This window comes from Lepidothrix coronata, unplaced genomic scaffold (genome assembly GCF_001604755.1).
Source record: "Lepidothrix coronata isolate B3197 unplaced genomic scaffold, Lepidothrix_coronata-1.0 Scaffold28, whole genome shotgun sequence".
Lineage (NCBI taxonomy): Eukaryota > Metazoa > Chordata > Aves > Passeriformes > Pipridae > Lepidothrix > Lepidothrix coronata.
In genome coordinates this window covers 2,215,606-2,230,703 of record NW_016690208.1, presented here as the reverse complement: position 1 = coordinate 2,230,703, position 15,098 = coordinate 2,215,606, and the positions used below count along the sequence as shown (strand labels likewise).

The following is a 15,098-nucleotide window of genomic DNA, read 5'->3' as shown; positions in this document are numbered from 1 at the left end:
TGCTAAAAGCCGTGGCACCCAGCTTTTCCACCACCTCAAACCCATGCAGGGCTTTATGCCTCCACAAAAGCTCTCTGTGTCTGTGCAGTCATTAGCTGTACCGATGCACACGATAAATACAGTTTTCTTCCTGCCTGTGTTGCAATGAGGGCCCTGCTGGAGCTGCCCAGGCATGCCTGGACTGCTGTGGTAGCAGCCAAGGAGGGGGAAAATCTGTGCCTGGATACAGTAAAACCTGTCTGCAAGGCTGCAGAGAGCCCAACACAACACTTACTGAGGGCATTTGCAGAGGGGACAGGGAAGTGCAGCTGACACAGCGCTGCTCTCCCCACCTTTATTGTTTTTAACCAGCCAAATGTTGCCTGACACTCACTTCTCCAGGGATACGTTCCCCAAGTGGATGTTTCTGAAACACCTCCTCTTCTGTTCCCCAGCCTCACACAAACGAGCTCGTTATGGCAGAAGGGTATAAAAACACCATCACCGTGTCCCAGCAGTGGCACACCCTGGGGGCGAGCTGGAGGGACAGCACTGAGCGATGGGGGACTGGCAACACGTGGCAGTGGGAGCTCTCTGAGGCTCCTGCCTCCCCTCCAACCCCCTCCCAGCCACTTCTAACATTTGCAGAGCTTTTAGGGACAAAGGCCTGCCCGTGACTCCAGCACAGGCCTCAGCAGATTCCAGTTTGTGCTGCAAAACGCCCTGTGCAACCCCTTCTTTGCTGCCCATCAGCAAAACACCACATTTTGCAGTGTTTCCCTTCCTCTGTGGTCCCTGGGCTGTAACTGTGTCGCAGCAGGCGTGTCCTGATGTGTGCAGAGCACAACCTGTCCTGCTCCCAACTGGGGGGACCAGCGAGGTCCCAAACCTTCCCTGCACAGCACAGGCATTTTAGCACAAGCTCTGCTGCTGCAAAACTGATGTTAAAGGGATTTAATTCTATTTAAAACTCTACCCTGCCTCCACCACGGGGAATACTGAGGAGAGAGCTCAGATCACACAGACGAGAGGAGAAAAGTAATCGGAAACTGTGCAAGCCAGTCACTTTCGCTTCCTAATTATTAGCTTTAACCCTATTATTGTTTAAATAACAACACCAGTGGCATTTTCCGGGATAAAGTGACATTTCTACAGCCAGAGAAACACAGCCCTAGCCCGGAAAGACTCCTGGGGCTGATGGGATTGAAATCTAAACAGTGACGGGGCACAAGACAATCATGTCCAGCTGAGTGTGGTCAGTGTGCCGGGGAAGGAGTTGGGTTGTTTGCTCAGAGAGAAAAAATACAGGGCCAGCTCTTGAGGGAAGTTTTGCTTTATAAATCCCCCTGGCTCTCTCTTCCGAGGCAGACCTCGGGCAGTGCTCGCATCCCCTCACCACCAGTGGCTGCAGGACGAGCTCAGAGCCTGCCCAGCCCTGCCCGGGGCTGGCTTTTTGATTAGGCAACAGCGTGTGCCGCTCGCGGTGCACCCGCTGTCTGCTCACCGGATTGCAACGCGCTGCCATGGAAATGATCAGCCCCTGGGCGATATTTGCTGTCGCTGCTGCGGTCAGAGCGGGGTCCTGCTAAAAGGGAAGCTTTTACCTCTCCTGCCACGCCAGCGCTGGAGGTTGGGATGGGATCTGAGGATGCTCCACGCACTGACTGTAAAAGCTGGGAGCTGCGTGGGCTGCGCAGCCGAGTGTGTGTCTGCAGGAAGCTTTTCCTTCCTTGGGTATTTACTTGAAAATGTTTAATAAAACCCCCGAGTTCTTTTCCCCCCAGGACACAGCAAAGTCTGTCAGGCTCAGCCACGCAGCCTTTTGTTCCACGTGGGCTCAACCACACCACACACATTTAATCAGCATCCTCAGACGCCATCACGGGGGTTTTCCCCAACGCATCCTTCCTGATTTAATTGTCAGGATTGCAGTTGCCTCGTGGGAATAGCACTGCATCCAAGCAGCGAGGTGCACTTCCCTGACTGAGTGTTCTTACTCTCTGTGCTTCATCGCAAAAGGTTGTTTTTTTTCCTCCTTCATCCCCCTCACTGCTGTGCTGTGACCTGAAAAATCAGTGGTGTGACACAGCCCAAGCACAGGGCTGTCTGAACCCCACCTTGGGCATGGCTGGAGCCGTTTGTGGGGCAGCAAACTGAGGATGGAGTGAGTAGTATCCAGGCTCAGCCCATCCCCTGCCTTTCTCCTCCACTTCCCAGGCCTGGATGAGGCTCCACACAGGGTCTACTCAGGTTTCGGACTTCACCAACCCCCTTTTTCCTGCTGCATCACTAAATCCCACACATCCATCTACCCATCACTGTCATCTCTGTGGCCATCTCTGTCACCCCCAGACCTGTCAGCTTGTGAACATCCCCCTTCCACATCCACCCACCCAAAATCAGATGAAGAAGATGCTCCAAAACCAACAGACCACATGAGCGAGGAATCTGTGACTGCAGACACCAACAGCAAAGGCAAACAGCTTTTGCCTGGCAGTGAACTCACAAAGCAGAGCACACACAGCCTGTACTTTGTGCTTTCTTTTTGTGGAAAAGCCAAGTTTTGCTAAGAGCTTTCTTGTGCCAAAGCAGGGAGTGGGTCAGCAGGGGAGTGGTGAAGCCTCAGAGCCTGGGATGGGGAAAGAACGTACACACACAGGAGATTAATTATAACAACTGCAAAAATAGTTGCTATTTTAAGGTTAATGCTTGAGTGATCTGACTCAGTCAGAAAAAGAGCCAAAGGAATTATTGGCATCAGTGCTGGCTGCTCCACCAGACAAGCCGTGGTCACCGCTGGCACTGAGAGCCACCAAAATAGCTGCTTTTTGAGAGGATTTGAAAAAAGAATGCCAGCAGAGTGAGTTCAACATCCTGGTGCAACAACCACAAACACAGGAACACATCAGCTAGTTCTGGGGACATCCTCAGCTTCCCAGGCATCACCCTCATCTCAGATTACAGCAGTTTTACATATGGGGATGATCCCAAGACTCTCAGCAGCTTTAAATGGTGCTCCTCAGCTTCCAGCTCACCAGCCAGGGTGTTCCTGAAGCTCCTTTAAGCTTGACAAGATGGGAGTGAGCTGCTCTTGCTTCGCCCCTGGTATCACTGCGGGTCACAGCAAGTGCCCAGCGCTGGCATTTACCACTGCAACTGCTTTGATAGCTGAGCCATATATAGGACTAAATCAGAAAGCCCTCAAAAATCAAGATTTATAGCCCAAAACACTCCGAGACTTGAACTGTACCGGCCCTACTGGCTATGACCACTATAAATTAACTTCATATTGCACAGCATTTTAGTGTCAATACATTGCATGGCTCCAGAGAAACGCGACAGACACAAAACATACCATGTTTTTGGGTAAATGGCAGCAGGAATGGTGCCCTGCAGGCTCTTTCCCCAGGAAACTGGAATTGTAGATGTTGAAACGATGGCCAAATGCAGAGGAAAGTCTGGAAATCACAACTGTGCCAAGGCTGCACATACAGCTGTCGCTCAAGACAGGCAGCCGAGGCACTGAGCGTTACAATTTGCTACACTATTAATTTCTCCGTTAAATTGTAGTATATTTTTTGAAGCCTGTATTCTCATTACAGCCTCTGGGGCTGTAATTGTTATGCTAATGTAGGAACCTGGGAAGGGTGGCTGTGGTGAACTCATCGGCTGCTCTCCCGTTGCCTGCAGTGTGCAGGCAGCTCTTGGCTGAGATAAAGCCGAGCAGGAGGAGGTTTTGTGATCTCCCTTCCATCTTCCTTCGTGGCACATCACAAATCACAGCTGGCAACTGGGGGAACCACCTTCTGGTCCTGCTCCTGCCACGCTCGTCCTGCAGTGCAGGGACGGGAGAGCTCAGCCCAGGCACCTTGAGCCTCCAGCCAAGGTTTGATACCAGACACAGGCAGCGCATTTGTTCGGGGACTGAAAATAAAAGGCTCCTCGTAGCGACAACCAAGCGAGCGCTGCGCGGTTGTGTCTGTGTGAGATAAGATCACAGTCGCAGAGGCAGCAGCAGCGTTTTTGCAGCAAAGGCGCCCCGCAGCATCCACCAGCACCCTCAGGGCTGGCAGAGAGGCAGGAGAGGCTGAGCACACACTGTGCAGGTGACCTGAGCACTGCTCACCAGTTCTGCCCAGCTTCAGCTGGGGTTTTTAATAAAAACCACACATTTCTGAGGGAAGCGCCCCTAAAACTGGAAGACTGATGTTTAGAGCAGAACAAAGCTTTTTTTTAAAAAAAAAAATATATAAAGATATATACATATATATACAAATAAAAATTTTCAAAATGAAGGGAAGGCATGTGGCATCCAGGTCTCTGATCCTGTCTGGATCTTTGCTCCAAAGGCAGCTCGGTGTCCACTTGGTGCTGAGCTGTGAACCACGCAAGGGAATGGTCGTGGTGGTGGGTTTCACACCACGAGCCAGACAGAAATCAGCCTCTGATTACTCATGAGTCATATACTGGCTCATCAGCCTCTCAGTGAGTGGGGTTTGTCTGCTGTGGACACGGCTGGAGAGGCTGGGGCAGCAGCTGGGGCTGGTGCTGCTGACCTGCTCTGCTTTTAAGACAGGACACAAGCTTCTTAGGCAAGCTTTGTAAGCCAACTGTCAGCAATGATGTCTGCCCACCCAAATCCTACCCTGCAATCGGTAAATCTTAAAAAAAAAAAAAACCAAACCAAAACCAAACACAAACCCAACAAAAACACACCAATCCCCCCCCCCCAAAAAATATTCAAACATCCGAAAAATCGACCTGATCGACCTGTACCTATTTTTCAAATTCTGTTGCTGTTAAAAAGGTTGAATTGTTGCCTCCCACAAGGCTGCTCTGATTCATGGCAACACACGGGCATTGTGTGCTTGGTAAATCCCAGCAGATATTTCCGCTCAGTTTTTGCAGCAACAGTTAAAAAACCCCTGACTGCCTCGGAATACAGATTAGGGCACGCACGAACCAGCTTCAATTTAACATAGTACTTTTAAACGTTCCTCCTGTGGAGCAGCCGGGCTCACTCAAGGCATCTACAAGGTTTAATGGTAAAGCAGATGAACCCCCAAACCGGGAATTATGCATGCAATGTACTTCACACAGAGATAAGCAAATGGAAAACGGCTGAGCCAGGCATTTCATCCCTCTCACAGCTGATGAGGGGTCGTTCCCTGCAGTGTATTTAGCAATGATTTGTCCGGTCTAGTGTTGATTATCTAAACCAACACAGAACTGCCTCCATTTCTCCAGGGAGATTGTTTGCAGCAGCCAAACTCATTGGCGAAAGGTTTTCCTCTGCCTTCGCTCCATCTCACCTCTCCCCAGCTCAGCCCTCAGCCACGCTAATTAATTCCCCGTTTCCATGGGTTCCCCCCTTGCAGCCATTTTGTACCGAGCTACTTCTTCTTGGCTGTCTTTAATCATCACTTAGTCAGGCTTACAGCTTTAATTCTTGTAATCTTCTGCCATTGCCCAATTCTCTCCTCTCAGTCACTGCAGCTGCTCTTTGTACCCCCTCCAATTTGGCTACCACCTCCTGGTATGAGAGCCATCTCAAAATGAACAAGTCTGGCTTTCCCCAGAGATTCAGATCAATACCTTCACAGCTGTGCTGGGTGGAGGATTCCTTCTGACTTCACAGAGCTCCCACAGAACAAAGATCCCGAGCAGCTCAGGGAAGAGGCACCTGGAGCACTGACAATGACCAACAGTAAGTGGTGGGAGACAATATGCCAATGGGATATCCATGGGATATTGTGCCACCCTACCAAAATGACACAGGACTTGAGACATACAGAAGATCTGCACCCCTTCAGGGACAAAAAGAACCCACAAACTCAACTTATTACTATACTTACCCAGGCCACAGGAGACCTGTGTTGTTAGCTGCTCCTCTTATCGAGGATGTTTTTGCCAAGCTCGGCACAAGCATTCCAAGAGGGAGCAGTAAATGGAATTTTAAGCCATCCCTTCCATTTTGATCCTCACTTATTCCACCTGCCACCCCTGTAACAGCCTCACCTCACACGCCTGTTTATTTTTTTTCAGGAATACAAGAGCCATCTCATGTATTGTGTCTCAGCCACCCCAGTGAAAATATTCCACGGGAGACAAGAGTCATGACACAGCAGTGTCACCCCCAGTTACACCATTTATCCATGGATGAGAGGGGAGAAAAGGGAGGGATGACATGCATTTGTTACTACTTAAAGACACACAAAAGCCCTTGCCTCCTAACTGAGGACCCCAATATCAGGATCAGCTGTGCCAATACAAGCTGTGTTATTACCTCTGCTGTACAAAGCAATTTGGTTTTTATTGACCACTCGCTATACAGGGCACTACAACACACTCCTCTCATTAGAGCCTGTCAGTCAGAAGGCAAAGGAAAGCAAAAGCAGGATTGAAAGAGAAGGCAGCCCTTTGCAGTCATGAAGATAACCTTGCTCGAGCAAAAGCACTGACAGCAGGCAGCCAGGACTGCAACAAGGAGCTGTAAATGATCAAGACAGCTGGGAATTTCAGACACTGGAAGAAAAACCTTAAAGCAGGTAGAACAATTTACCTCCCCCGGGCAGGAAAACACCTACAAAACTGCATCCAAATGCAACAAATCAAGGGAAGCTTTGTTAGGGCTTTGGTTCTGTTTATTCTCCCCCCTGTATAAGTCTGCCAGACAACCTCCACTTGCAATAGACCTCAAATACCGGGAGCTCTTCTTTTTGTCTCCTTGGAGAAGATGGTCAGAAATCAGATTTTCCCCAGATAACTTAATTTGGTCTCCTCCTCAAGTGAGAGTTCCCACAATTTAGTCCCACTTTATGCACCCCACCCCAAACATTTCACCTTTCCTCACAGCTGAGAGATGTTCTGGCCTGGTGCAGCCAATTCCGCCGGAGCAGTTTGTTCTCAGAGCAGGGATGAGTTTGGCAGCTGTCAGGGAATGTTTTAAGGCCAAACACACAACAGACAGAACATGCAGAGGATGTTCAGTTTGGAGAAACCTGCATGACATAGATACAGGTCACCCCAGTGCAACAACCAGCCACCAGCTCCATCATAAAGTTTGTTTTAACCCACAGCGGGGTATTAGTGAATCCAAAGCCTAAGTACTTATTATAGTTTAGTTCCCTGGTAAAACACCACCCACCCAGAGGCTCGAGGCAAGGCAGAACTGGCTGCCTGGGAGGTGCAGGGTAGAGAACACAGGCTATTTCTGGCATTACCCCTCGATGGTAGGATGACAACTATAGGCTGAACTGTAAGAAACATCTTGAGGACTTGGATTTCGTGATGAAGGACATATGCTTTTGAGGGATGGGGATTGTCAGGAAGAACACTTCACAGGAATACTTTGCCCTCCTCATCCCTGCCAACCCAACCACTTTGCAGAACCAAAATGCATGGTTAGGTCCCAACACCTCAAGAAGAGCACAACTATGTAAGTCCCGAATAACTGCCAGTCCAGCCTAAAGCAAAAAGGCCAAGGACTTGCCCCTTTGAGATAATGTGGTCAGATCCACAAAAGATATTACTTTAAAAATAGGTTTTTACCCTTAATTTGTACCTGGTCACCAAGGCTCAAAGCACCAGCTCCTTGTCTGCCCTTGCACAGCGAGGTGACATCAAGCCCTGTGGAATAAGGAGCTCCTGCTTTCCTGCCTGCCCGAGACTGCAGGAGACACAGGGATGTGAGGAATGCTTCTGTTGGAGACTCAGTCCACAAACTACTACTTAAGTTCAGCTTCCAAACCTAAATGAGCAGGTACAAGCAGAGCTTAGTACCCAGAGGTCTTCCAGCTCAAGAAAAGGCACCTCAGTGGGTCACTGACAGGAAAGCTTTTCCCATAGAACAAATTTTCCTCCCAAGATTTTTGCCCTGTATCCACGATGCAGATGTTGAGGGCTGGAAATGGAAGCTGGGCACGGGGAAAAGCAGACTTTGGAATCAATGGGTCAGCGTGGCTACTGGCAGTTCAGAAGCAGAAAATGAGATGCATTAAACAACTTTCTGGTCAATCTTTATTTTACACATTTGCATCACAGCAGGGAAACCAAGTTACACAGACTGCCCTGACTTGTCTCTACCTTGCTTCTCTTCCAATACTGTTTGCTGTTCTTTTAATAAAGTTTAAAAAAATACTGAAAAAAAAATCCATTTTTACATCTGAACAGGAACTGAGGAATAGGATATTTACAGGTCACCAAAACCCCTGGAATTGGACCTTGCTGTACACAGGAAAGTATTTTTCAGTTCTTCTGGAGGTCATTTACTAAATGAATTCAAAGCTACATTGTACAAGGTGCCCTAAAGCTGCTTAATGACACAAGAGGATCTAGAATTAATTATTAATAGTTACTAAAGGGCAAGGGAAGCTATTTAGACCCATACTCTGTTTTGACAGAGCTGGTACCAGCCCCACGCTCCAGTATCCTGGCTACAGGACGAAGTGCTTCTGATGACGTGGAGGTCAAGCTCTACTTTATTACACAGAGAGCAGAACATCAAATGAAATCCCACAGGGAGATATTTATTCAGAATTGTCCTTTCTCCAGGATTGCTGCAGTCAAAACATAAATGGGTTCTTGAGCCAGTCAACCTACGAGGAGTGACTCTTTTCTCAGCCACTTTCTTCCAGGACCATCACTCTACACCTAAGAGAGTATCAGTATTGTCCTAAATCCTGTTCCAGCCACTTGTGAGTACGTGTCATGTGCAGTTCTTACAGGATCATTGCTTGATCCAAGCAAGAAACTACACAGAGGAAATACACAGCTTCCCAATATTGCTAAGGAAAAGTGATTAGTAAGCCCAAGACAGCACTGCACCCAGCAGCTACAAAAAAAAAAAAAAAAAAGCCACATTAATCCAATTTAGAACAACATTTTCCAGCAAATTGACCCCAGGGAACACGAAGTAAGATTGGTTAAGTGCCTCTGGGCAGCACCACCTCAGCTTTCATGAAACATGGAGGTTACTGGCATTACACACAAGGTCACAGGTTTCAGACAGTGAATCCCATCAAATTCAAACATCACTGTAACTCCCACTCCTGCAGACCACAGCTCCACACTCTTTGTACACAGCTGAAAAACGGGGACATGCTGAATGAGTGAAGTGGAGGTCGTAACACAGAATCCATAAAACACATCTGCTTTAAAGTGACAGCAGTCTGTCAGCTGGCATGGCAGCTCAAATTGAAGGAGACAAACCTACCAAAGGCAGACTGAAGCGAGGAGGATTTCCTTCCCTTTCCTTAATAGCTAAGCAACTCCAGTTCTCAGAGCTCAACAGAGCATACAAATACCCAATATTTGCTTCAAAGTGGGCAGTTTTCAACTAGACAACAAAAAAACCCCCTCCTTTCTTGTCAATCTCATTGTCAATGGCCAGACTGCATTTCTCTTCTCTAAAAGGAGCACGCTGTAAGGAAAAAAGACTTAACATACTAAAAATCTTCCACTGGACTTCCACCAGATGTGCAAGCTGGAGTGCTTAGGACATGCCCTTCCACGAGCAGAAGGAGTGGTACAGTGCTCAAGGATACACAGTGGATGCACACTCATGCCACAGAGAGTCCACTCAGCTTAGAAAAATACATCTTCCACACTACTTGCTCCAAGACAAAATACTGCAATGCAGCAAATTTTTTACAACATGCTCCCAGGGTATGCCAGCATGGAAATCCAGGGACAGGGCACTCAGCTGGAGAGAAACACTGAACAATGCACTGCACAGATCATGACACACCGAGTTAGATGACAACATGAAAGAGCATCTTAATAGGACAGCATGTGGCTTCTTCAGCTCAAACTGCTCCACTCCGAGCAAGCAGCAGCAGTGTTCCAGATGACCCCATTATGTCTTGCTTTCCTTTAGTAAGTCTCTTGATGAACCATCAAGGAAAACATTTTTCCAGCCTGAGGAATGCAAGAGTCTGGCAGTTGCACTGCAAGGCTCCCTCTGGAAGACACCCTGAACAGTGACAGCAGGAGGGAGGAGTGCAGCAGTGGCATGTGCATGTCATCATCAACAGGGACTTATTGGGGCATAACCTGCATTACAACTGAAGACTGAACCAATCTCATTTCTGTCTGCAGAGGGTGCTGAGTGCTCCACTGCAGCAACATATGGGAAAGCATTCCAACCATTTATTCCGAATTGCTCCAGACCTGCTGTCCCTGTACTGCTGCGTCCTGTCAGCGTGATTGCTTCAGTTCCCCGCTTCAGCAAAAGGCAGAGACAGGAAAGTAAGGCTGTATCCCAAAGCAATCTGTAATCCACAGCAGCTCCTCCAGCTTCCCTGTGAAAGACAGAGCTTCCTACACCAGATCAGCAGCTGTCAGCACGTGAAAGGCAGGCACTGATTATCCTGCCTGGGGAGCTCCGAGCTGCTGCCCTGGAGTCGTGCAGTGCCAGTCATGCAGCTGGGGGTTTGCCTGGGAGGAAGGGGAGGGAGCAGCCCTCTCTTGGATGCTTTGCACTGCAGCACAGTAAGTGAGAAAAGCACAGCTGCATCTTCTTCCATATTCCACATCCCACTGTCCAATCTATCACATACCCCTGCAAGACACTTCCTGACCTGCTCCGAGGAATTCCACCAGAGAAAGTGGAAATTTACTGCAGCCGTTTCCAAAGAGAGAGTTTTTTGTTTTTTGACTTGTACATGACATTCATTTTTCTTCTTAATGCCCAGGTTTGACCAGTTCCTGCTGCTTGGCATCCTGCACTAAGCACCAGCTGAAGCTGGTTGTAGAGCTGACTGCTGAAACTCCGGGCTGAACTTGGAAAAAGCTCTTCCAAAAAAAATACTTCCGGAATACTGCTGTGACTTTTCACGCCAAGACAAAAAGAAATGACCCATTTTTTAGCCTTTGACTAGCGAGCCAGGGACTTGGCAGATAAACCTACACCAGATGCAACTTCAGCAAAAAAAGTGCATATAAAAAAAGAGAAACCTGAGACTAAGGTAACAGCACTTGCCAAATTGTCAGCTCCACTGATGCTGAGGTATGGAATAGGCAGCTGTTTGGAACCAGCTCTGCACTCACTGGGATCTCAGCACAGCCCTCATGTTTTTGGGTGAAATGTCACAGCCATCAGAATTTCACATCTCATTCACAAAAGGAATTAACATGTTCTAGAGCAGCATCATGTCCAGATAACACTGTTACTGCACTTTATCCTTATCCCTTACATACCTCTCAGTCCCAATGGACTAAGCCTCCAGTGGGCTTCTCTGAACAAAGTGTACAGCCTGTCTGAGCAGCCCTTTGGATGCAGTGAGTGACAACTCCACAGGGACAGAGTAACTCTGCAGAGAGAGAGGATGAGTTTTCCAGGTATTGTATTTAAGTGTATGATGAGCTGGGTCTGCCTGTGTTTATGGTCCAATTTCTCACACCTCAGCTACTTAATATGCAGATTTATTCTTACAGAAGGTCTAAAAGGCCCATAGATCACCAAACAGCCTCTCTAGTGGTATAGGATCTGTTCCCACTAAAACCGTCTCACTGCAAGGCAATGACAGCAAAAGTCAAACTATCCCTGCTGTGATTACTGTGAAGTTATGGCTGAGGAGAAAAACAGAAGACGACTCTGCACCCAGAGAACAGGGCTATTGTCATGCTTTATCTGAAGAGAAAGCAGTTCCAGGTATGAAGCAGGCAGATTTGTTTCTACCATCTCCATGATGCATAGAACCAACATCTGGGAAAAGTGGCAATCGCAGAAAGTGAAGCTGCTCCTCAAACAGCAAGTCTTGGTACAGACTGCTCACCAAGAGCTCTGCAACCCCTGCTCAAAAGTGAGGAAGTGGTTCAAGATTCTAAAGGAAATCCTCCTTCTAGGCTTGAAGAATAAAATTACCTAGTGGCTAACAGTCCTTTAATTAGTTGTGCCCCAGAGATGTAGTCCCTTCAAAAAAGCAATTCCTAAATGAGTCCATAAGCAATGTTGGCACTTCTAAAGCTCTGATGATGCCAATCCCTGTCAGTCTGGCTCAACAGCACCACATTTCAATGCCTCTACATCAATATTAAGGCTTCAGTGGGTCAGTGAGCTATACTTGATTTATTTTTCTGAAAGCTTATCCTCATTACATCAGTGAACCACTTCCATCCTCCCCCGAATTAACAACCATTCTCACTCCTGCACCTATGACAGCAGCTGCCTCACTGACCATAGCAGGGACTACAGAGAAAATCCATGTGGCATTTGCAACATGTCTGTAAAGACTCCACTGACAGTCAAGACTTCCATATTCCCCTGCATCGAGGTTCTGGTCATCTTCTTTCCTGACAAAAACCATCTAGGGCTGGGAGCTGCAGTTGCCTGGTTTTGGTGGCAATACCATTTTGACCAGTTCAGCTCGTCTCAAACAGCAGTGCCATTAATTCCTACATAGCCAGACAGGTACAAGTAGCCACCCAGAGAGGTCAGGTAACTCAGGATAATGGTGAACCAGAGATTTATACTGCAGTAAATTGGCTAGACAGATTTCCACTGGAGAGTCTGGTACTGTTTATACTAAGTCAGAAAGGAGAGACTTCTGAAATACCTTGAAAATATTTTATCAAGCAGACCAAGGTGTTCTGGGTCCCAGCTTGAAAGTAAATATTTAGGATAGCATGGCAGACCCCTAAAAAGCAAGCACCATTCTTACACCTCTTATGTACTTCTTGTCAGGTGGGGGTGAGTCAAGAGCAACTCCATGAACATTAATTCTTATTGCACTATGGGCTCAGTGCTTTAATGGAGAACAGTCACTTGTTTCCTGTACAGTAACACATCTAAAAACCTGGCACGTTCAGGTGGATACCTGCATGGATAAAATGAGATACTTATCAACTTTCCCACTGGTGTGAGCAGTGCCAGAAGTCACCTCATCCAGTACCCAATCAGTCTCTCAAATAACTGCAGTTGCTCCTACTCATGTTTTGCAACGTTTTGTCTAAGTCAAAAGAAGTGTTTATAAAAAGAAAAAAAAAATAAAATACTTACATCTCTTATCTTCTTTTCCCACGCTTTGTAACTCCTGGCATACATGTTACGTAGTGTGTGTGTATATATATATATATATATATATGCACATTATATAAAATATATACTTTACATACACACTGAAGGTCTCTCTTCACATTAGCATTAGACATTCTGAAGAATGCAACTGCAAACAATGCAGGATGCAGAACCGATCCAGAAAGGGGGGGAAAGAAAAGAATAAGCTACCCAAAATCCCTAGGAAAGCTTCACACTCCTTGCAGGTACCAGGAGATCCCATTTTCTTATGATCAAAGGAATAGTTATGTTTCTGCACTGCTTTTCTCCCCCCAGACACACCCCACTCTGCCATTTCAGTGGTGGGAAGTGCAAGTTGCTCCCTTTCCACTGAGAGTAATATTAATAAATTAAAACAGTTCCTCTGAAAGTGCTGCCTTAGTCCAATCCATCATGCCGTGCTTTCCCACTCGCCCTGGGGCTCTGCTGAACCATTCACCACTTTCTTGACCTTCTTCATGCCCTCCATTACTCCTGAAGTTGTCACCCTGGAAGGGAAGGGAGAGACATCAGCAATCAGACCTTGAACTGTAACATCCATTTCACCAACAGCCCGTACTCATCCTCCTGTGCCTGTCAAATCACACTTCTCACATGTCTCTTTACCCAGACCGAGCAGTTTCCATGTTTGGAACTCTCCTGTTGCTCCCATTTTGCAGCCAGGTATCACCTTGGCCACAACACTGATGGGTGTTGGGAGCAAGGCCACTGTCCTTGAGCACCTCAAGGCCCTCCCCATCTATCATTAAACTAAGCCAGCAAAGAGTATTTACTCATACTTGAAAGAAGATAGCAGGGGTGGTTAAAGAGTTAAAACCAGGTGTTTATTTGTTAAATTTGAGCAGTTTGCTTAAAAAAACATTTTGCTATACAGCTGAACACCCTTAGTTCTGTGCATTAGAGACTTTCTTCTGCATTTGCAACGCTCCTAAGAGGTACAACATAATACACAAATGCACATGCAGTGGACAGTGCCCCAAATGAACCTTATTAGCTTAATGCACACCAGCTCCTGTTAATAGCAAAATTACTCAATGAGCAGCAACAAAACAGAGGCGAGAGGTCATCCTTTTTATACCACCCAAGTCTGGATTTGTCATGACAATCTGACCATTGAGCTACAAAGCCTCATAATACCATTCAAACATTAGGCAGACTGAACTGTTTATCCAGGCAGAACAGCACCACTGCTCTCGGAACTGCCTTGGCTCTCCAGCAGCTCTTCAGCCCAGCAGCTCCTCTGCTGCTACACAAAACAGGCCATTAGGATGCACAACACATTTCCTTTATTCTTTTCCACAATGTGATTCTCATTCCATGCAGGCATTTTTATTTCTCCCCCACCTCCCTCCCCCAGATGTGCTACAAAGGTTATTTTGGATGCTGAAAGTAAGAGTGCCAATAGCTCAATGCATTCCCAAGGGATGCCTGGAAGCATACACAGAACTGTCCTGTTCAAAGCTGCTGCTGTCTGTCTGTGTGTGCTTTCACCTGCTGTTTACTGTGTCAGAATGCTTTATTTGATCAGAGCTGCTAACAACATCTTCACAGCATCACCCCAAGAGAAGTCATCTTCAGATACTCTTCTGATAATGCCCTTAGTTCCACATTAGATACCAGCTTCTGTTCATGTACTGTAAAAATAATTCACTCAGACTGCTGCCACTCTCTAGCAGTGGCAGTACTGGGTTCACTTTAGAGTGGGCCTAGATGAGCTTGTGCATAACAGGAAAGGGTCACAAGAGTACAGATAAAATAAGTTTAGTCCCTATTAAAATAAAAAAATAAAAGCATAGAGAAAAATAAGCAGATTGCTTAAAGGAGAAAGACGGAATTTAATAACAAACATTTCCTAGAAGAGATCAAACTTATCAGCACAGAAATGTGCAGATCTCTGAAGTTATCCCTGCAGACAGAGGTTTCCCCACAGTCATAAAGCAAAAAATCTGGAGAAATATAAGCTAGACAAAAGCAAAGTAGATGGATAACTAATTGGAAAAGCATGTATTGAGACGTACTTAATGGTTTCCTGTCAAAAATGTAAGAACATTGAGTGTGGTTC

At 46.8% G+C, this 15,098-nt stretch overlaps 1 protein-coding gene across 1 annotated transcript in view; it reads right to left on the bottom strand.

Moving 5' to 3' along the window:
- Positions 1–8,242: 8,242 nt before the first annotated feature.
- GPR107 (G protein-coupled receptor 107) overlaps positions 8,243–15,098 on the bottom strand; it is a 37,478-nt gene continuing 30,622 nt past the window's right edge. The window contains exon 18 of the mRNA XM_017810310.1: positions 8,243–13,524. Coding sequence (XP_017665799.1) covers positions 13,428–13,524 — 97 coding nt within the window. The 3' untranslated portion in view covers positions 8,243–13,427. The remainder of the gene's footprint in view (positions 13,525–15,098) is intronic.